The sequence below is a fragment of the Plectropomus leopardus genome, chromosome 3 (assembly GCF_026936395.1).
Source record: "Plectropomus leopardus strain MGB_pleo_1.0 chromosome 3, ASM2693639v1, whole genome shotgun sequence".
NCBI lineage: Eukaryota > Metazoa > Chordata > Actinopteri > Perciformes > Serranidae > Plectropomus > Plectropomus leopardus.
This window is the reverse complement of record NC_142178.1, coordinates 9,665,225-9,689,323: the sequence shown is the minus strand read 5'-3', so window position 1 is coordinate 9,689,323 and position 24,099 is coordinate 9,665,225. Positions and strand designations below refer to the sequence as shown.

Genomic DNA, 24,099 nt, shown 5'->3' with positions numbered 1-24,099 from the left:
AGCAGGACTTATTCTCACAATTACAGTGCACACTGTCCCTTTTCTCAGGTTTTTGTTTGGCCCTTAGCGATGGAACTACTACAGGGGCAGTTAGCGTTACTGCTGGGACCTCGGGCAACTCTGACAAGCTCCATGTACTTTGGAGATTTTTGAGACTTGTTGCAGGGAATACATAATCTTCAGACCCTGTGATAAGTGCACAAGTTTATGATACTGTTCTAAATCAGCTGTCCCTGATCTAGAAATAAGAAATAAATAACATTATGAAACATCTGGTTAAACATTATCAAGTGTGTTTGTTTTTGCATGAAGTAATGATGCCACTGACGGGAAAATCCACTGTTTGAGGGACAGGAATGCTGGATGAACATCAAGTACATTTATCAATGTATCACAAATGTCAGTTTAATCATTTAACCATTCATCAATCATTTCAAAGCTGACATCTCAGACGCTCTCAGTTCAACATGCTTCTCTATTCATTCTATACATCCGTGCACGGAGCTATGTCAGGAGCTGTGGAGCCCCTCTTTCAAAACATCACACATCTTGTAAAAAAATACTAAATTCAAACTTTCAGGTATTTTAAAATACTTTCTCTTTAAAAACTGATGACGGCCAACAAAATATTTCACAGTGCACGCTATTGTCTATAGATTAGACCGTCTCATACTATTAGTCTGTGTATTGTCAAAACCTGTATTACAGAGTGAATAAAATGTTCAGGCTCTATACTTGGGTTACAAGTATCTCTAATAAATCAATAAAATAAATCAGCTTTAAATTCATTAAATTAGAAGAATGCCCTTTCTGGACCTCTCTACATCTTTGGACGTTAAATCTCATATTTAGATTATGAAAATTACCAAATGAATTATACATATAGATACAACAGTTTAAAATAATACATCTTTAGTCTGTTTCCTTGCTTAACTACATCTAATAAGTCAGTTTTTAGATCTTCTGTAGATCTACTGGCTCATCTTCCTACCAGGAAAATTAAATCCAATTCGAAAAAACACCTCATATTTTGGTCCATGTTGTGTGAAAGGAGGACTTTAACTTGGAGATCTGGGTTGAGAGCTCTTCAAGGCACTTGGGTTCAGTGCATATCCCCGCTGTCCTCACACTGGAGAGAGCTCCCTTCCTCTCAGAGCATCAAGAGTGGAATGAGGAAGTTTCAAGATGAATACAAGGAAAGAGAGCGGAGAGTCGGGGAGGAAAAGGAAGTGGACTGATTTGAAAAATGATGGGTGCATGAAACAAGGAGACGAGGGAAGGCGTGTGTTATGAACTAACAAGCAGGGAGACAGACTAAAGAAGGGGAATAACAGGGATGAACAGAGAGGGCATTTACATGACAGAGCAGCACTGGCAGGTTTTGTGTTTGGGTGCCTCAGTCTCCTCTCCCGGGCTCGCCCTGGTCGGACTGTGTGTCTCTGTGCTGGCTGCTGCTGCTGCTGCTGCTGCTGCTGCTGCTGCTGGCTCTGCCTGGGTGTCGGGGGCTTTGGCTTGGGACAGAAGGGGTTCCTGCTCCCCTGGCCTTGTCTCAGTCCTCTGGTTCTCCTGGGGATCAGCCAGGGGTACCTCCTGGAACTGGCCAGGCAGAGTGGCAGGCTCTTGGGATTTTAAAGCTGCCTCAGCTTCCTCTGGTGACGCTGCAGCTTCACCCTCAGCCTCCAGCTCAGGGGTGAGAGTGGAGGGTTGTGCCTCAGAGTACACTGGCACTGAAGCCACTGCAGTGCCCTCTAGAGCACTGGCTGGGGACTGCACCTGGTCAGAGGTTGGTTCTTTCGATTCTATGTCCTGTCCTTCAGCTTCTGTCTCTCTATCACTGTTTGTCTTCACATCACCTTGCATGTCTCCATCTCCAGCATCTGGTTGTGCCTCTGCAGTGGGTTCAGCAGCTTCACTCTCTTCTTCTGGTTGTGTAAAGGTTTCTGTAGATGCTTCTGCTTTTACTACCCTCTCCACAGCCTCACCTTCCTCTTGGCCAGCTTCTGAATTTGACACAGGGGTTTCCTCTGACTGCACCGTCTCCTGCTGATCTTCCTGGGGCGTAAGATCCTCAGGCACATCATCACCTTCATCTGTGATGATCACACATTCTGCTCTCATCACCAGAGTCCCTTCTTCCTCCTCCTCATCCTCATTAATGTTGACATTTGGAACCTGACCAGGCTCTGCCTCGGGAACTCCTAGGCTCAACTCAGGCTCCAATTTCATGCTAATAACACCCTCAGAGGATACAACTGGTCCGTTGGTGGTGGAGGGGCTGTTGTGATCGGTGTTTGCGTCTATGTCTCCGCCATTAGTTAGGACAGCTGCAGCTTCTTCCACTAGTGCACTTTGGTTTGTACTCACTTCGTCTTCAGCTGTTTCTGATGAATAAAAAAAGAGAAAACAGCAAATAAATGCACTGTGCAGAAATGAGGTATTTGTACAATTGCATTAAAGGAGCAGTGTGTCAGATTTATGGAGATTTAGTGGCATCTAGCTGTTGCAGATTGCAACCAAACGAAATGTTCCTATTTAAAATGCCTTAAGTGTTGAATGTTCAGGAAGTTTTTTTACCGGTTAAAACACTGATTAACGCAGTTTCTCTTTACAAATCAGTGTGTCTTCTTCATTGCTCAGCTTGTCACAGATGGGCGGCTAGCCCAGCACCTGCTAAAGTGTGTCTCTTCTAACTTAAAGGGATACATTGCTGGTTTTCCACCAGCTTTGTATCAAAACATTGTGGGTAGTAACTGTGGTAAACTCGCCTCCGTCTCTAACCATTGCCAAGATCCCTCCTCCCCCCATGGCGAAACTCCGCTGAATGACGCAAATTGATGCAAAACATGTCATCAGGCTGGGGATGCTAGCTCTCTGGGCTGTTTCTCATACTACAGGCTGTACTTCTACATTTACGTATTTGCCCGCCAACCATGCCACCATCACAGACACTAAGAGTTTTGAAGCAGATCAAGAGACAAATCTGTCCCTCTCTCTCAAACTTGGACCAAAATCTGATCAAACGGTAAAACTAAGCAGTGCTGATCAAGTATAAATCAATGTTGTGTTACTGTGATGCCTATTTCTCACCTAAAATGTTTTTAAAACAAAATTTAGTGCCGTGTTTCAATGTAATAGTGACAGTTTGTTTACAGGAAGTGGGCAACATACTGCTTCCTGTGCAGCGAAAATGGAGACTAACTGAGATCAAACGTTAAAACTAAGCAATGCTGAGATTCTGTCAGAGTTGCATATTTCTCATCTCAAATATTTTCAAAAACACAAATTGGTTTACTGTCTAACTGTAACACGAAATCATTTTTGCCAGTTGGCCACCAGTGTTCACACGGATGGGGACGCATTGCGTCATCCATCAGAGGTTTTATGGGCCTGGTGCAGAGCAGTGTATTCTGGAAGTTGTGGGGGGTTTTTTACCCTGAGTACCCCTCTTTCTCTGTTAACTATGGTCAATTTCAAAAGTATTTGTGTTTTTCTACTGCATAGACAGCCCACTTTTATTAAAAAGTGATCTTTCCGACAGTGAAATACTTTTTTCTGATCCAGATATTCATAAAGTTTTTACCGGTAGATGAATTATTCAGAGAGGTGTCCTCTCCAAAACAAACGCACACAGTGATTTGAACCATTAAAATGACAAAATATAGCAGTTTCTTGTTTAAAAAACAAAAATCAAAAAACAGTGCAAATGAGAAAACATAAATGGCCCTATCTAGAGCCAGTGTTTGGTTTGTCTGTTCTCGGCTACAGTAGAAACATGGTGGTGCAACATAAATAAAGTATGGATATTATATTATAATCCACTGCTGCCCATATATCTCCCTAAATCCTACACACCTTTAATAAGAAAAGTCACTGCTGTTCATGAATTTAAATGATGTTGAGTGAATTTGCAATCAAATGCCAGACTGTCATTAACTCTGATTATTAGCTTTCATTGTAGGTGGTGCAGACACACATGGACTTGATTTAAATTAGAGGTTGCTTTACAGACCTTCACGTCAGTGCTCCATACAGCTGATTTATGTATTGTAATGCAGTTAACAAAAGGCTCAGCCGTCTATGAATCTTATTGCAGCACATTCACCTTTGCTCTTCTGTAAAAGAAAATGCAAAAACTTAACAAAGGGTAGCGCTGTTTTAGCTACAGGCCATGAAGTGTATAATAATAAACACAGGCTTCTCTTACTGAAAATTAGTGTAAGTGGATATTGATTACAACATAAAAAATACAAAAAATCAAACAATAGATAGATGTAGGGTGTTTGGGTGTTTGGTCCTGTTAGGGGTAGCATTATTGGGCTATGTCACAAGAGATGACACCGTTTGATGAAAAAGCTAGACACGGAACAAGGTGAGAGGCAGATAAACTGGAAATAGAATAAACAGCATGCATTAGATGCAAATATTAATTTTACAATCTTAACTTATAGACCTGGAATGATTTAAATACTTAAATGAATGATTTAAATATTTAAAAATGGATGGGTCAATTTCCCTTTCAGAACTCTCTGGTCCACTTGAGCAGCTTGAATAGCTGTCCATGTCCCCACTGCCCTCTAAAAATGCAAGTTATGCACTTGAGTAGTATATATTAGCATAAATATATATGCAAAGTCTTTTTCATCATGTGTAAATATTCATCGCAGCATGTATGAACTTTATGTGAAATATAGGTATGTCCACACCACTCCTTCCTTTATAATGCAAATTTCTTAAGATCAGTACACAGGATGCATACTGACAATTCTATAGGGGATTTCATGGTCTTTAAGGGGATGGGGTAAGATGGGGATTACATAAGTATGAACAAGAGGAAGAATAGAGAGGAACTGAGATGTTTTCGGGTTCAAAGTGATGAGAGAGATTCTGACATCAAAAAGAATATAGATGTGATTTAATGTGCACAAGATTTGTTTTCTGGATAATTGGGGTTTGCACTCTGCGCATGAGCTCTATTAAAAGCATTGTGGGGTATATCTGTGTACATTACTTGACACGCGAGTCAACTCTACACCCACCCAATCCTGTTGCATTGTTTTCTCCGTTCTGCACACCAGCATCTTGGACCGTTTCTGAGGAAGAAAAAAAAAAGATTTATTGCAAACGGCAGTGTTTTTCAGTCAGCCATGCAGTATAGAAACCATTCATCAATCTGGAATTACTACATTAAGTATTATGAAACATTTAGTAAACTGAAACAAAAGCCTAAGGACCGTGCTCCTTTTCTTTAGATTAAGTACATTTCATTGCAATGCAAAGAGAGAAAAATGGGAAGGAGTCAAAGCACTACACAAATGAAATCTAATCAATATGTACTGATGTAATTAAGTAAGAGTTGCTGGTAGTGCAGCTGTGGTAGCAGCCAGAAAAGCAGTGTGTCTGCCCGCAGTGGCTAACATGATAAAGTGTAACGGAGTCGATACGTACTGGACAGAATACAGCGGCAGGCGGATGGATGACAACACTGCTTAACTCTGCACTTACATACTGAGCTTGTAAAACTGCTTGAAAACACTCATGTTAACTCTTATACAGTGTGAAATTTGCATTGATTTCTCACTTACTCTGGTAAAAAAAAAAAAAGCTAATGGAAATGCAATTTTCTATAATGTCCACTGTATTTTTAACATTTTTCTGCACCATAAGGTTCATCTAATCCCACATACCTGCTCCAGCCTCTGCCACGTTCACTGCCTCCTGATGAGTAAGAGGGACAGTGGAGGAATTACATTTACTGTGAGTCAAATGGTGAAACTGTTTTTCATTGTGCTGCCTGAATCTTCAGTGCATTTTGATGGGAATATAAAAAAGACAAAAAATAAAATACAAATACTGGAACATCACACAAGCTTTGAGGAAACAGACACAATAAAGAATATTTGTCCTCATGTCGTCTAAATGAGTTTCTATCATACAGCATAGAGAAGCACAGACTGTCAAGGTCTCTACAGCTTAAGGCAAGTGAGATTTAAGACTTTCTGAGACATTTCAATTCCACTCAGGATGAAATTTAAGACCACTCTTACAAAAACCAAATTTAAAGGGAAAAAAACCTGATAACGATAGACATGAGGGTAAAACAGAACCGTAAACATCAAGCATTTGTTGGTAAGTCTTCTTGGCAATTTTATGTTTCTCACTCTGCATGTGGTATTCCATTGCTCAGATTCCCATCATGCTGGGTTTGCAAAGTTTAAAGCATAAAATACACTGAGCCTTGTATGCATTGACCTATACCCACCTCAGCCATACTGCAAAATTTTGATTCATTTGCAAAATGTCCCTCAAACTGATACATACGGACCAGAAAAGGATTTAAAATGTGCACAGAAAGACTACAAAGAGATCCAAAGGAACTGCAAAGAGAAACAAATAACAATCAAAGGGGCAAAATAACCATAACAAGACAAAAAATCACTGCTCTAAGTGAACCGGCCAAAAATAAAGTTTTTGGTTCCGCTATCTTGATCAGCGTGATGAGACTTTGGGTTAAGTGTTTTTAGTAGAAAGTTGTCATCCATTTTTCTGAGATTTTACAACATAACAAGGGAAAAATAAAAAGATTCCAAAAATCATTCTTCGGATGGCTTAACAACCTATTCTTAGACCGATGAATTCAATGCCTTTTTAAGGATTTTCTGAAACCCTGAACTTAACTAAACTAGTTGAAGGTCTTACAAGTAGGATTTAGAGGAATCTGGCAGTGAAGTTGCAGATTGCAAACAGCTGAAACTTCTCCCGTGTGCCAAAATTGTAGGATAACAATGGTAGCTGACATGACAAATTGAATGGCCCCATCTAGATTCAGTCTTTGCTTTGTCTGTTCTGCGATACGGTAGAAACATGACGGTGTAACATGGCAATCTCAGTGGACGAGGACCCGCTCCCCATGTAGATATAAAGGACTCATTCTAAGGTAATGAAAACACAACTCTTATTTTCACATGATTCTACACTAAAGAAAAACATACTTATTATATTCAATTTATGCCAATATATCCCCCTAAATCTGGCAACTGGACCTTACTGTGTCCACTGTGGACTCTCAGATGGGTGAAAGTAATGCTTTTAGTTGTTAAATGACCTTGACATTCTGCCTAGTCGTGGGGGGAGTGATTGAGCTGGAAAGTCCTACGTGACCTTTGAAAAGTTGACCCCTCTCCACAGCTTGGTATGGCATGCAGTTGAGTACATCAGAACTACATCAGAGCTGTACAGCTATAAAGCAATGGTGTATGTGTGTGTAGCTTTAACAGTTAGAAAACAGCTTTTTTGAAGGGCCTGATCACATCATCACACCCCTACTCTCATCAGACAGCATTAGGCAAACAAAGTGATAAAAAAATAAAAAAATCTGTTTGAGTTGCCAGATATTAGCTGTCGATCACTCTCAGTCTGCCCACTAAACCGAAGCTCTGCTGGCAAGGCCCGTTAAAATGATGTATTTTCACATAGAGGATAAGGTCAAACATTCAAAGTGTCCTCCATCACAGGCTGTAACAGCTATTAAAAATAAAATCCTGTGTTTATGTCTCTGGTTGATTTTAGCTCAACTCCAAAAGCCAAGATTAAGATGAATATGGAACTTTGAAAAAGCTAGCTAAAGAGACCCTGGAGTCGACAGCAGTGGAGGGACGACGCTTTTGTTCTACTAAAAAGACCTTCAGGTAAACATAACTTGTGCTTGGCTTGAGGTGAAACAATAATTCCAGAGTGGATCAAGTGCTGAATTGTTTATGTAACAGGGCTGCTTACATTCATGAAGTTCCTGCTTTTGAACAAGAGGTGCTACATCAAAGGTACATTTAGAGAGAAAATGAATTATTAATGGCAAAAAGCCACAGACAGAAGTTGTGGGGAATTTTCTGCGTAATGGAAGATGATGGCGCGAGCTTGTTCGACACATATTCCGAGCCTCTTTGTGTCCACGGAGTGTGTGGACTAGTGTGTGTGTGTGCGAGTTCCTCACCGTTTGGCCACCCTCCATCTGTTCCTTCTGCTTCTCTTCCTCCTCTGCCAACCGCTGATTCTCTGACTGCAACCTGAGGCAGACACAGAGTTATGCAGACAAACACACACAAAAACAAACACATTCAATCTATACAAAAATGCACTCTTAGTTTATTTTTAATTTGATGCTTAAATATGATTATAAACTTATTTTATGATCTCAATCTTAGTAACACCACAGTAGGCACATTTTTATGTTTAAATTCCCCCAGAGGCCATATACAGCTTGAGGAGTCTTTGTGGAAAGCGGGGTAAAGCTGTGGACCTGTGCAATAATAAGATTGGGATCTTGGAGTATAGTCTTCAGGGACTTGACAGCATTGTCCACTGCAATAACTCTAGTCCTGTCTGGCCAGTAAGTGTGCAGGCTGGATCTCGCTCTCTGTCTGCAAGTTCAGTACTGGCAGGAATTAAAACTCAACTTTGCCAACATATTCATAATGCACAACAACAGCAGAAATTACAAGAAAACAAAAATAGAAAAGGGAATGCTGCAGCTATCAATTATACATGAAGTCTGAACTATACAACTACAACAAAAATGTGTCACTTCTCTCCTGCTCTGTCACACACACAGACACAAACACACAACCTCACACAATGTTGCAGTACTTGTCAATGCGCTTTTCGATCTCCTGGGCCTGGGAGCCCCAAAGAGGGGAGCGAGGGCTCTGGACGTCTGGGGAGGTTGGAGACAAAGGAGCTCCTTCCATCAACCACTGGTCTCTCAGAGACTTCCTCTAGAGTGAGAAAGAGGAGGTGGGGAAGAGGAGGGAAGAGAGACAGGCAGAGAAAGAGTCAACTGTCAACAATATTTTGTTGTAGTAATATGATTATGATGTGTTATTCAAGCAAATTTTAAATAAAACATGATATTAAGTTTGCTGCGAAATGTTATACATTTGTCAAGCATCACAGACTTTGCTATACAGTATCTTTTTTTCACCATAGTAGCTATCCCTCCAATGTCTTTAGTTGTATTTTGCCACTGTGAACAACATTGCAAATCAATGGGCAGAAGTGCTCAATGGCAATATTGTATTATTTATTTATTTATTTTATCACTGTGATTGACTTTTGTGATGTGGTATTCAATTTTCTTGATAAGCCAAACACAAACAGACCTGGTTAGGGATTTTATTCATAAACTGTTTAATCAGCCGATTTTCCAGGAATCATACTATACTTAATATCAATATCAATATCAATATCAATACAAATACATAAAACTGCATATACAATGATAACGGATTTTATTCTTAATGCCCACTACTACAGTGGAACAAAGCTTTTTGAATGGAACATGTTACATGTTATTTTATTTGCATTTTTAATATGTATTGCATCAGACATCCTAAAATTCTAAAAAACCCTTATTATCTTGATATGAAATTCAATTAGGCTACATCACCCAGCCCTAGTGTAGGTGCCCTTTAGGATTTCATTGAGAGCAGTTGTGAAGGTCTAAAAAAAACAAAACATTTATAAACACAGTAAAATCACACCAAATTACACCAGTATTTGTATTTTTGAGCACTAAAAAAAATCTATTAACAGTACTGATTGGCTTGATTTTTGTTTCTAACATAAACAAAAGTTTCCACTAAGGATTCATGAAATATGGTTATACAGAACTGTGACCAAGATATCTCTCTGCATGGTATTTTACAGTTATTAGATAACTTGCCAATGCTCTCTGGTTTACAAACTAACATAATGTTGACACAATCCAATAATAAATTACCTGCAACTAATCTTGAGCATTGCCGTCAGTTAGTAAAAATTTCTGGGTACCTATTGGCTGACATGTAAACAGATACAGATATGTCTGTCTAGCTCATAGGAGTTTATGATGTAAGTGTCCTGACTTACAGGTCAGACTCTGCTTAAAAATCAGGAAAAATCGAGAGTTCAACCACAGGTACTGTAGGACTGAAACCAGTTAACTACTAGGCTAACACTGACTAACAGGATTTACCAAAGTATCTATTATAGGCTGTCAAATTACCTGTAATAAAACATACCAGAAAAATAAAACAAAACAAAAATTGAGAAGTATTAATATTACATATTTATTAAACATCCACTACATAAATAAAACACAAACCATCAACAGTAAATTAACATTAACTAGACTGTTTAATTAGCAACAGTCAACTAGCTTAGTACAAACGGTATGACTAACGCTAGCTAACGCGATTTACAAATGTAACTGTTATGGGCTTCCTGTCAAATTATCTGTAATAAGACATGCCAGAAAAACAAATAACAAATATCAAATAACCCACGTATTAAAAATCCACAACAGAAATAAAATACCAAACACTAACAGTAAACTCAAATTTTGAATTAGCAAGACACCTGTCTTAGTACTTACAGTGTGGCTAGCCTGATCAGTACTTAGCTCAAAAGAAAAACTCTTTTAACATCTAAATTTACCTACGCTTGAAACAGCTGTGACAGAATAGCTATAACAAATGGAGTACCTACAGATATCTGTGCAACAAGGTATGCTGAGAGTATATAAATTATGCCTGTCAATATTTCACAGAGTGGTAGATGAAGCTAAAAATCTCAGTTTAACTCCAACTGCTGTAGAGCTGTGCCAGGACTGGTTGCTCCTAGCAACAGAATGTTCAACTGAAGCCAACTGCCGCTGGCATTGTGGTGAGAAACAGAGGAAGACTGTGTCCGTAATCACTCTTGATTTTCTACCTAGTGCACTATATTTAGCTTCTACCATTTTAGATGATGGTCAAAAGTGTAAAATATATGCACTAGTGTCCTCAAAAATGCTCACAATAGGATGAAAAAGATGATTCCCACACCATGACTATACCACTGTCTTACAGTTCATACTAACTATAAATATATACATATATAGAATGTATAGTAATCTTTATAGTAGGCCACTTCTTTTGCAGTAATTCTGCAACAAGTCAACATGTTTTTTATGCCAATCAAAAAATAGTCACTGTCAATTAACTAAAGGAGAAAGCAACATGTTTTCAGCTTGAACAGGTTGCTCATTTTTCTTTTAATCATCATGTATCATGTTTTCCAGCATGAACTCACTATGTACGCTTATTCAATTACTGCTTAGAATAAGGGACTGTACTTTTTTTTCTTTTTTTAAATCAGAACAGCGGGGTGGGGAGTGACCTTGTTGTCTTATCATGACCCTCGCCAGAGCTACAAATATTTTCCCTTGAGCCTTCCTGAAAGACTGGGGAAAAATCCATGACCCTCCCTCTGCCATCAAGAAACATATTTTACAGTTTCTGGCTGTGATACAGGGTGTGATTTTGGAGATTTTTAGAGAAAGTATGCCTTTCAAACCCACTTGTGCTGTTGTTGTTTTTTTTTTTTGTTTTTTTTTAAATTTCTAAAACATTTTTAAAAATATATAAAACATAACCATTTAAAGTTGAACATCCCTCCCCTAAGCCAAATCAAAAAACATAACTCCATCCCCAGTACTTAATTATTTGAGGTGCCTCCCCTGTTCTGTACCAACCCCTCCCCTCTCATAAATAATAAAAAGTCCCTTAGCATGTAGAATTGGGATACATCTTATTTTTTCTAACAAACTCAAAATGCTATGTATTGCTTCTTGCAAAAATTACAGTCATGCTAAACTACACTTCTCAGTTAAAATACAAAATGATGATGACTCAAAAATGTATGTCTTAATGTACAAGATTAATGTAGATGTAGGATATAGCAAATAGGAGAGGCAGTGATTTCAGATGCAGCCTTATAGAAAGATAGAGGTAGAGAGAGAGAGAGGAAGTAAGATGTATAGAGCGATGACATGGCCAGAGTGAGAATTGAGATAGGGAGGTTAAAGTGAAGTAGTTATTTAAGGGTGTGCAGGTGACAAAAAAGGTGAAAGAAAGAAACACCTGTGAGCCCATGTCACCAGTATTCATCTCAGCTATCCAACAGAGAGAATGTGAATTTATAACATTTGTTTGTAGTTTGGCCTCCCATCTTATTTTTACACCACTCCAGTAAATAAGCATGACCCAGTGAATGAAACATGCTTGAGGCTTCTTACTATTCCCTCATAACAGAACACCAAAACAAGCACTTTCAAGTTTTACCAAACAGGAGAGCAATTCTCTGTAGTTTGTACAGCTGACTGCTCTCTAAACATCAGCGTTTTTATAAACACAACACAGCATTCCTATGAGTCTAATACTCATTTAAATAATGCCCCATTTCCACTGATTTTAGTTTTTTAACTTTTCTTTCTAGACCCCTACTTGACATCACACACAGACTCATTAAAAGCTCTGTGAGTGTGTTTGTAAATGTGAAAAAAGCCCATTTTAAAGAGTTTGGGCTATAGGGTCGCGTTTGCAATTTTACACAGAACCAAACAATGGTGAGTGTGTTTTAGATAGCATGCCAGCACTGCAGAATCAAAAAAGTGTGGCAGGCGTGACATGTAATGCAACAGCATCAGCCTCTAATTTAACATATATAACGTGTCAGCGCCTTTTTAACGATAAAAGTGACATAACATGGCATTAACAATCGTTTACCCTCTTTGTTATATGGTGGCTGATATTGTCCTCTGCTCAAAGTGTAAGGAGCTCCTGGGCCTCATTGTTTTCCCAATGTGCGGACATTTATGGCTGTTCTTCTCTGAGTTAGCCACTAACTACCAGCAGCTACTTTAAAATCCTGTGTCACACACATTACACATCATCAAAACATCACACCCATGTTACCTATGATCCCATCCTGGTGGCTGTCCTGATTATACAATAATCATTTCAGTGCTTTTACCGCCTCTGATGCCGGTTAAAAGGCAAGACAACTCTGGTTTCCAATTCCATGACTGATGAACAGTGAGGTGGCATATCGGCATTAAATTGCCACCTTATAGAGGGCTAATGATTAACACAACCCACAAAAACAAACATTGTACGAGATTCCATCACAAACCTGACAGTCTCAAACTGCAAAACTACTACAGCTTTTATGTTAGTTTAAAATAAAATAACTTAATTTCACCTGAAGTTATTAGTGCAAGCCCCATAAATGTCACTTTTTTACTGACAAAGGTGAAAAAATGACCTTATGAAGAATATGAGTTATATGTTGTTTATCTTTAGTTTGATGTGCTCATTAATGCATGAATATATAGGTAGAATAACGAAATCATAACATTAAACCTCTTCAAAGCATTCACAGTACTTTTTTTCCAGGATATTATAAATTATATTTATAGCACAAACTTTGTGCTGTTTTAATGAGCTGGTCTAAAATAAGTAAGTAATAAGTTAAATAACATGGAAAAAGTTGGAATGTTTTTTGTCTTTAACAAATGCTGGACATATTTCATGCTACATCCAGACACAAACAAACAAATGCGGTGAAACAGAAATGCACAGTCAGAAAGGGAACCCTGGTGATGAAAGTGACATGAAAATGATGTTATGATGATAGTGTTTACACTGCCATTTGTCAGGTTTATCAAACCAGGCCTGCCATTATATACTCAGTAAATGTATTTCCATTACGATTTGCAAAACTTCTTTCCAGACAAATAAAATTATTTTTACACAAATTATTTGTCAAAAATGAAGGGAAACTTTTTAAACTAATGCACAATGTAGACATTAAACACTTGCTTGAGATAGCTATAACCTGGACACTATCAAGAAGGAGAAATTATTAACTTAAACCCTTAAACTGTGTCTGTCAGGACTAATAACAGGAACTATAGGGTGAATTAGTAAGTATGACAGCCGTGTTGCAAACTGTTGACCTTGGTCTAAGGGCTTGTTTCAGCAAACATCTGTGCCACTAAAGTGCTCTTGAGCCAGACAATAAACTCTCGCCAACTCTAGGCACGCTGATCTGCAGCTGACCCTGACAAGTGGAAATAAACAGTCTGTCTGCAGGGAACTTTTACTGTGCTAAATCTAATCTATAAAAGAGCCAGAATGATCATTTCTACCATAATAATGGGGCTATTTGCATTAAAATCCAGTATAAAGTACTCACTGATTCTATAATTTATCTTATTGTGCAAAGTAAGGTGATGTTTGTAAGCTTCTCTCTTACTACTGAGGTGAAGGCATCTGAAAACCCAAACTCCCCTGCAGCCTATGGCCCCATGTTTGCAAAATGTGGCAACCGTTAGCCAGTAGCTACCTACTTAACTATAAGCGTCACAAAACCATCTCTGTGTTTTCTCCCGCAGCCCAGAACAAGCCCTGCTCTGTTCCCCTCCCTGTGACTTTGGCTGACTGGACACGGCCCTCTCTAAACTTTCCTGCAGGTCAGGAGCTGTGTATAAGCCACCGCTCCCTCCTATCACATCCTTACATCTACCCTGGGGTTAGACTCAATGTCAAAGCTAATGAATGTACTAAAAGCGATGATATCACCTCCTGTGAGAGAGAAAGTATCAGCATAATCATTTTTAAATGAATCTCTGAAGCCTCTCTTGACTTAATTATATTGATGCTAGTCATGTTTGGAGCACTGTGCACCCACGTGCACACGCAAATATGGTGAGCAAAATATCCTCTTGCATGACTGCACCGTCACACACATGCACACCTGCCTGCACACAAATGCACACTGCACAAATTTCACACAATTTGAGGAATGTGCCCCGGGCCAGCGTAGCACAGTGGAGTAGGAAGTGGGAACGCCAGTCTGGAAATGATTTGAAAACAATAGAGCAGCTCTGTGACTTGCAGAGTGTGTAAACAGTCACATAAAAACTGATTTCAGCAAAGGAAGGCTTGCATCTAACCTTACAGGAGACCAGGAAGTGTGAAAGGTTGTGCAGTTCATTTGAGTAAGAGAGTATGCATGAAAGGAAAATACATTTGGAGGCGTTCTACTTGCTAACAAGCTGGAATGGGTCTGCAGAGGATTTGAGCTGAGTGAAATTAAGGCTGCATGAGTGTGTGAACGGATGAGACGGGTTAGATCATCCTGTGTATGTGTGTCAGACCTTGAGCTGCTGTAGTCTGAGCCTCTCATCCTCCATGTCTCTCCTGGCCCTGTCCTGCTCCTCCTGCAGCCGACGCTTCTCCTGATGGAGGAAGAGAAGGGGTGTGGGAGAGAAATTTGCAAGGAAGTGAATGAATGCAGACATATTGATAGTTTAGGCAGAGAGGGAGCGAGAGCGAGAGGAGTTTATATTCAAATTAAGAGAAAGATGGAGAAACTCAGATCTGCAGTCAGACGTATAAACAAGCTGATGTAAATTAATGAAGAGAAACAAAGAAAAGAAAGAGACGGCAGTGAATAAAACATCACTGGGAAGGAGTAAAACGGGGACACCTGGTCAACCATCTGTCACAAGGACACTGTCACCATAGACATCAGGTATACTCTATATCCCATAATGCTCAGAGCAGCTGTCCCCATGGCAACCCTGTGTTGTTTTCGTGGGACCAGGGACACCCTGGCTAACCACATTGCACACTCAATAAATTATTTAGGAGTTACGGACAGCTCAGAGAGCTTAGTCTCTTTATCCACTCTTTCTCTATATGCTGTAGATGAATCTGAAGTAGACTAGTAGAAACCTCACTTTTTAACATGCCTATAACAGTGTGATGTATGTGATGCAAGGTCACTTTTTAAACGACTGTACGACTGTACAAGTCGTTCTGTATGTGCAGAAGATCCTGTAGAAATGGTTCTATGTTGAATATATAGTCGTCCATTGCCATTAAAAAAAGGTTATAATCTTAAAAGAATTCTATAGAATTCTTATCCACTTCTAACAGATTGCTATGTCTGTTTTCTGCTGCATTATCAGCAAAGACAAAAGCCTATGCTCCATGAAATTAATTTTATTTTTATCAATCTCCATTGAAAGCTCATGTTTCTTTTGCATTCTGAGCAGCTGGCAAAAAAAGTACAAACCAAAAACTGTTAAAGGCTGAGCAACCTGCCAACATTATGCCACTGGTGAACCATTACTCTGCCACTTTGGTACTATATTTTCTGGCTGAAAAATGGAATTGTGCATTTCTTTAGGTTTCAATGCAAGGAATCATTGAATTTGATTATTTTAATCATAAGCTAGCAAGTAACCCCCCAAAAAAAAAAACTGTCATAACAATTTTTCAGACTACATCTAAACATGTCCTTTCGCAATGGTTGCCCTTTACTGCACATCTACATCAGTCGCCAGGGTTGCACAATAAAAAAAAGTCACTGGTGATATATAAACAGATATTAAAGTGTACTCAGTTTTGCCTTACTGCTGCTTTCAGTATGCTGCTAAAATGTAATAAATTGCTTGTTGAATTAGGAAAATGAAAGAAAACTATCTTCACACTGAACACTGAACCCACAATGGCCACAAATGAAGAAAAAAAAGACAGTTACATTTAAAGTGCAGTTTTCTTCTGATACTCTATTTAAACTAACTCAAAAACTCCCTGAATGCAAAAACTGCAGTCTTTCGTGATGTGGTTAATGCATAAGTTGACACCTCTATAAAAAATATTTTTTGCAGCCCCAGTCTACACACAGATAAAAGCATGTGTGTGTGTGTGTGTGTGTGTGTGTGCGCGTGTGTGCGAACTCACGGCAATGGCCTCCAGTCGCTGTTTGTACTTCTCCGTCTCATCCATCCTGACACCTGTGACACAACAGGACAGGGTTGAAGGTTAGAGGTCAGAGGTTAAACTAATATGAGTGAGCCAGATCCATTTATTCCCAGAAATGGCTGTTTTCACTGGCTAGAGAGAATGCACCCAGGCCATTATTTCAGCTTTATCCTCTGCAATTGAGGTTGTATGAGGTACTTTTAACATACAGTAGATGTGAGTGTCCACATCCCCAGTTTGGAGAAGCAGGCTGGAATTGGCCACAGAAGCTAATCTGCTCTAGAGGGGTCAGCAACAAATGAGCGTTCTGACAGAAAGGTAAAGCATTGAAAATATACTAAATATTTTGTAAAATTATAAAAGATTGTTTTATTTGGGTCATTTTTCAGGTGGCTAAAATCTGTTTTGCTGCTGCCTCCGTCCACAGCAGTACATTGCTTAGCTTTCGTGTTGGCACTCCTGCTGATTCTCCATACTGGGGGAGTGCCCACAGACAACTATTGTTGGTAATACACTGATTATTGATAAGAACCTCATACAACGCCACAACAAAAAAACAAAATATCCCTTTGAAACCCATATATAGCATTTTCCTCTGTTCATTTGGGGGTCTTTGCATGTGAAGTAGAGAATCAAACAGCATTTCTGCAGTAGTCCCCAGTGCTACATCATAGAGGCAGTCAAGAGTAGTGACAAGCTCAGAGACAGGAAAAAAACAAAATAAAAAAAATGTTTGAAAAAAATTGGACAAGTATCATCAGCAGTGAATGCTATTGTGAATCATGACCCACAATCTTCCATCCAATTCCAGCCCTCACCAAAACGTCTCCCTCACACATCCATTAAGCATTTCGTTTCTGTCATGACACAGCCTCTGGCATCTCCAAGAAAATGAGCATAGGCAATATTTGTTTTCCCCTGCAGCTGACACTAAATGGGACAATATTTGTGCTCCCCAAAACTCAGACACATGAGAGAGCATAGACTAGAGTCATACATAGCAACCAGCTCTCAGCAACTCAGTCATTAGTGAGTTCCTGCCATCACAAGTCTTAAATCTGCCTTTAGTCAACTTCTCAGGAGAGAAACAACACTTATTTTTGGCCTACGTGGAATTCAGCACTGGGTGGGTTTCGTAAAGAAAAAGACATGATGAGAATAATTATAATGAAAACACTGTCATTGGAAATTGGAGCTTTATACGTGATGGCAGCGGTAATCTACCAGTCACTGACAATCCCTTGTGGTGTGAAAAGCGATCTGTCCTACACCTAAAAAACACATACAGCCATCACAGCAACTGAGATCTCATATTAGGGAGATCTGAGCAAAATTGCAGCCTGTTTCTGTAACAAATACCGCACTGTCACAGCCATTGTCATTAATCGCCATCAAAGAGCTTTGAAGCGCAAAATATGTGCTTACCAATGCACACACACAAAACGCTTTCCAAGATGCAAAAAACCTCACAAACAAGTTTATGGACAACGACAGGACGACAAAACTTAGATGATGACCTTATCTTACCTACAACTGCAAACCCACACTTCTAGAAAAAGAATCTCACGTGCAAACTGCCAAATAAAGCGTTCAAACGTCATCCACATTCTCCCAAAAACCCCCTTCCCCCATCTGACACTCACATACTCTACAAATGAGGTTTCTCATTTCTCGCCGGAAGGCAATTCCATAGAGCTGATGCTATTGTCGCTCCTCCAATATGGTAGATCTTTCAGGGCCTTAAGAGGTGATAGTTAACATAGTGAGAAACTTCTCCTTACCAACACCTGAAGGAGTCTTTCAGCACCCTCAAGGTGTGGGATGGGTGGTGGGGTCACAGGGGGAAAGGGCCCCCACATAAAACAATATAAAAATGTAGGTGTAGTGCGTATGAAGGGGAAAACAGAAAGATGAAAGAAGAAAAGGGTAGGGGACTTTTTTGATGGGGAAACAACCTCTAGCATGCCTTTCATTACACTGGAGCTCTCAAAAGACCTGAGGTGGCGAGACAGAGATCATCAAGGATCAGCAGAAAGAATATATATACATGAAATGTAGAGATGGTGATTGAGAGACAAGAGATACCCTTCAAGAGCAACAGAGGTAGAAAGAGACAAAATCTCATTTTGGCAGTGTTTTTGAATGACTTGAGGTGCAGTGACAGCTTACAGTATGAGCCTCCATAGGGAGTGGAGGCTTGTGTCTCATCAGGGCTCCAGGAGAGCGCCTAGAATAGCAGCCAGAGATAAACAAGCAAACACAAACAGAGGCTTTGATGAGGAGGTATTGAGGAGCTCCCCGTAGACACACACTGACTTCGATAATTAGACATGATACAGGAGGGGAGAGAAGGGAAGGCTGACAAAGTCAAAAAGTTAAGAGGCAGAGAAAGTCAAGACGAGAAGACGAGAAGACGGCGGGGGGCTGAGGAGATGTTAATAAAGCAACTGATTTGGGATTCAGATCCCATAATGTCCACAAAATGGGGTGATCTGTGACGCAAACAAATCTTGCACAGGAAAGATAGAAAACAAGGGATTGTTCCATAACTGGAAGAATGGAGACATTTTAGATTAAATCAACTCAAGCTCCCATGAGTCTCTGATCATTATCAAGCAAAATTAGGTCAGTTTGCTAACAGCTAAAACTAATTTTTCAATCTTGGATAGTTTCATTTAGGGGCAGGTCATTATTATTATTATTTCTTTGAGTTTTTTACAATTATTCTGCTGCTCCCCTTGTAGTCTTCTTTCTATATTCAAAACAATACATCCAAATTATGGTTGTTTTCTTAAAAATTCTATTTTCCCAAGCCCTTCTAATAACGTTTCCCCCACGTGACCTGAGGTAGGTTTCTACATGATGATGTTGCTTTGCAAGTCCACCTAATGTGCCTCTTCATGACTTTCTTTTTCCCATCATGATTTTATTGTGCATGCAACACCAGCATCAGGTGGTCAGCTGAAAGACAGGTTTCTGCAGGGTAAGTATCAAGTGAGTAAAGTAAAAAAAAAAAAAAAGAAATATTACGTTTTTACAATACTGTCATGTATGAAAAGGGGATGCATGATATTGGATTTTTGCCGATTTCCGATATGCCAATATATAGTAAATAATTTGGCTGGTAACCGATACCAATATCATTATATCTATCATTATATATCTTTTTTTCCCTACCAAATTTGAGTGACTTTCAAGTCTCCTCTGTAGTGGAACTAACATCACAATATGCATACTCTTATTGTGATGGAGACAGTTGAAGACATAAGACATGAAGACATTGGTGGAAATCAGCATGTGGCTGATTCCGAAGTGTCATTATAAAGCCAATATCTGCCATTACAGATGATGTGCCAATATTATTGTGTAACCCTAGTATTAAAAGAACCAAATTTAACAATGCAGGAGGACTACTTGATAACTTTAAGTGAATTATTTAAACAGCACTTGTATAGGAGAGATTCTGTCCCCAGCTTTTTGATCCATATAAGTGTTTGATCACTGTAACTGTTACCACTTTAACAAATTTTCACTGTACTTAAAGATATACTTTTCTGGTTTTCAATGAGGTCTGTATCACCACGGCGTTGGGAGTGTGTGCAGATGAATATTGTTATGGAGCCCCCCATGTCGTCAGTGCAGGGAACTCTGCTCATGCTGTGAGCAAAATCCACCGGATGAAACAAATCACGTCATTTTGTGGATGATGCAAAATACGCCATTTTTTAGGGAGCTCCAAGAGCAGCCAGGGACACCCCTTAACACTGTTCATTTGTGCACACTCCCCATGTCGCTGTGACACAGACCTGGCTGAAAATCGGCTAGGCATCCCTTTAAAGTCATTCAGCATTTGCTGTAATTCATATTTGTTCTTTTTTAGGCAGTGTCCACATTATAAAACCAATCAGAAGTGTTATTAATGTGAAATCTTTACTTTGACCATGGATCCTTGCACCTTAACTGTGAAATTTCACACATCTCCCACAACCCTCTTGTGGTATTCAGAAAGCACAGCAACCCACAAATGTGATATGGGACTTATTGACTGCACCCTCCGTTAATGCACAATATATCTAATACATCTGAGAACCAAACAGCAGCAGTTTAAACACCAATATGGCACACGGCCATGAACACAGCTCGGCTGCTACAGTGTTAAATTACAGACACCTGTGACACCTTCCAAAAGCCAACCCAGATGACTAAAACAAGCCTCAGTTCCATTAAAACTGACAGGTTTTTGGTTCTCAAGGCAATAATTTGTGTCCTTCACAAAAGCATGTGCCAGTTCAGCAAGTTGTAGGCTGCGTGACCTCAGTGGTATGGCCTCCCACACTGAGTATCTCCCATTTTACATCTCCCAGTCTCGCTCTCTCGCCTCCTATACACCACTCACACAATGAACTGAAGGTGCCACGGCCAAAGACAGGATGAGCAGAGGCAGGAGGAATGACAGTCCAGAGGGAAGAGAAAAAGAACATTTTATTAGTGCTGCAAAGATTATGTATTCAGTCAACAGTCCTTTTTCACCACGACATTTTTCACTTGTCAGGTGTTACTGATAACATTAATGAGGCCTCTGTTGTACCCAGGAGTAGAGCTGAAAAGATTTGTTGATACGAAGGAAATTAATCAGCAGCTACTTCGATCATCGAATAATTGTTTCGATAATATTAATTAATAATAATTGTTTTAATAATTTTTTAAGGCCCAAAGCCAAACATTTGTTGATTTCATGCTTCTTTAATGTGAGAATTTTACACGATAAACTGAACAGCTTTGGAATTTTGGACTATTAGTTGGATAAAACATACCATTTGAAGACATCACCTTTGGGTCTGGGAAATTACACAGAGCATTTTTTCAAGATTTTTCTGACATTTTATTGACAAAACAACCGATTCATTGGGAAAAGGCAGATTAATAGAAAATGAATACGATTGTAAGCTGCAGCCCTATTCAAGAGTCCCTGCAGCAGAACCAGAGGTATTAGTTTTCTTTATTGAATACATTCTTCCTCCTTGTCAAAATACGGCACCTACATTAGCCACAATGCAAAAATCTACTGCTGACAGTTTGTTCTGTGCTTTGGGTGTTTAAGTAGCAGCTGATGTAGCCTTGAGGTGCTAGCCTCAAGCAGAGATGAGGAGCCAGTTAGTAAGTCTCTCGATTTTAATTCTTTCTACTAGGGATTGACATTTTAAGTAATTTTCATATGCAATACTTGCTTAAACTGCAAACAAACTTTTAAAAAATTCTAATGTTACAACATCTATCTATCTATCTCTTTCTCTCTCTCTCTATATATATATATATAACCAGGTAAAAGACTCATTGAGATTTAAATAAGGTTTCAACAATAAATACAGACAGACAAATACTACTATCAAACAAACACAATTATCACACAATATAAAGAGCGAGCACAATCTCCAGTTGAAATGCGAAAAGTGCAATCATCAAATTTCAGTTATCATTGGAGTAGCAGTCACATTGACCAATAGTGCTATTTTCTCGACCTTTTAAAAGTGACTTAAATTCCCCCATAGTGATCAGCTCAGACAGTTTTAAGTCCTTCTGTAAGTTATTCCAAGTGGAGGGTGCGGCAAATTTAAAAGAGTCCAAGCAACCATAAATGTGACATCACTTTAGGAAATTCAGATTTTGTGCAGGTCCCTCAGCAGATACAAAAGATACAACATTTTTTAACATATGCAGTATGACTTCCTAACACATGTAAACAGGACCTGATGCATAAAATTGGTGGAATATCCCTTTAAATAGCTGGAACTACAGAGTCGTTTGCCTTTTTGTTTAACAATCTGCATAAAAACAGAACAGTTGCCGATCAATTTTCTGTCACTGACCAATTAATCGAATAACTGTCTCAGTCCCACGTTGGTTAAAGAAAAATAACCTGACTTACCTGTAAACAATCATATATTGCAGCCCTATATTAAATTACGAGAGCTTAACCGTGTGCATATAGAGAGGTCCAGAAACTTTCTCTAAGTGCAGCTGCTTGTCAGTCATTCAGTCTTCCTGCAAACTGTCAGCATGAAACATTCCTCCTGCCACGGTGCAGAATGTATATTTGCCCTCAGTGTATGTGTGCATGTTTAAATAACAATGTATATTTGCCTAGTGGGGTGCCATGAAGCCTGTAAGCCGAGTGCTGGTGTAGTGACATTAGCTCTGTGGGAACAGATGGAAGAACAGTCGGGTGTCTGGAATGAAAAACGATAAGAATCATTTAGTATCACGGCTCACTGCTCTTCAATTCGAAAATACACAGACAGGCAATGCACAACTGGCTGTACATAAGAACGAAAACCTTAAGTAATAATACTCCTACAAGAGGCCGCAGGGATTTTTTTTTTTGAAATCAAAAAATCAACAAACCTTCTCCACAGAACTATTTTCAGCTGCATCCAAATCACAGTGCATTTAAAGAAAAGCCCTCATTATTTTCAAACTGAGCAAAATATCACAAGAACCACAACATTGGCATTTCAGTTTCTAAAGGTTTAAAAAGAAGATGAAAAGACTGTGGGAGAGGCAATTAGTCCAATCAGTATGAGCTGATAGGTAGCACTTACAACCACCAATGGCTGCTGTAGCTCTGTATAAACCATCGTGTAGAATATAAGACCAGAGGTTGGCACACAGGAGCTACACCAGATGCAATGTGGATACGTTATTTATGAAAAGCACATATTTCAGGAATTTAAATCCCATGTGATGAGGTGAGACACTATGAAATCGGGAACTAGCTTACTCAAATACAATACTCCACTCTAACTACATTATTTTCCTGCCTAAAAGGCTGAAGCTGTACCATCCTGATCATGTGCACACACGTGCATGCATACCATGCCTTCAACTGGCTCAAGGAAACACTTTTTTAAGAGCAAAATATTTTAGGAGATCTAATAAAAATGCTATTTTAAAAAAAATTACAATTATTTATATATTGTGTCCAAATCGTTACATGCGTAGTCACTTGTGTCTATTATGTGAATTCCTGGATGTTAAATGTTCATCTCCAATTGTCTGTGTTTGTCTACTGAAGTAGCATGTGACATGACATAGTCAAGAGATATTTGAGACTGCTGATTTCCTGAATATCTTTTAAAACAATTTTATTTTATTATTTATGCATTTACACAAATGCAGATCTGCTCCTGTTTTTGAACCATTAAAAAATAATTCTATTTTAAATAATACCCTCTCACAGTCCTTTACAAGACACTTTCATCAGACAGCCCATACCTTTTATATATCTTATTTTGAACTTTCTATTTCAAGTTAGTAGCTTTTATCAGTATATGTGGCAGTCATGTTCGCATGTACTGTAATGAACTAATGAACTAACTTATTTAGCGCCCTGTTACCAGACCAAATGGATCAAATCCTAATACTGTCAGGGTTGTGACACTCAAAAAAACACAAAAAGATTTTCAAATGTCTC

General features: G+C 39.1%; 1 protein-coding gene across 6 annotated transcripts in view; it reads right to left on the bottom strand.

Annotated features, from left to right (window-relative positions):
- Positions 1-379: 379 nt before the first annotated feature.
- Positions 380-24,099, bottom strand: part of palm3 (paralemmin 3) — a 44,817-nt gene continuing 21,097 nt past the window's right edge. For 2 of the 6 annotated variants that reach the window (XM_088075532.1, XM_042485409.2), the window contains exons 2-9: positions 18,798-18,855; positions 16,608-16,660; positions 15,014-15,094; positions 8,626-8,768; positions 7,988-8,060; positions 5,685-5,715; positions 5,037-5,090; positions 380-2,381 (exon numbers count right to left, since the gene is read on the bottom strand). In XM_088075532.1, coding sequence (XP_087931658.1) covers positions 1,354-2,381; positions 5,037-5,090; positions 5,685-5,715; positions 7,988-8,060; positions 8,626-8,768; positions 15,014-15,094; positions 16,608-16,652 — 1,455 coding nt within the window. In that variant the 5' untranslated portion in view covers positions 16,653-16,660; positions 18,798-18,855 and the 3' untranslated portion in view covers positions 380-1,353. The remainder of the gene's footprint in view (positions 2,382-5,036; positions 5,091-5,684; positions 5,716-7,987; positions 8,061-8,625; positions 8,769-15,013; positions 15,095-16,607; positions 16,661-18,797; positions 18,856-24,099) is intronic. The other 4 variants (XM_088075530.1, XM_042485408.2, XM_088075533.1 and 1 more) reach the window with 3 other exon arrangements.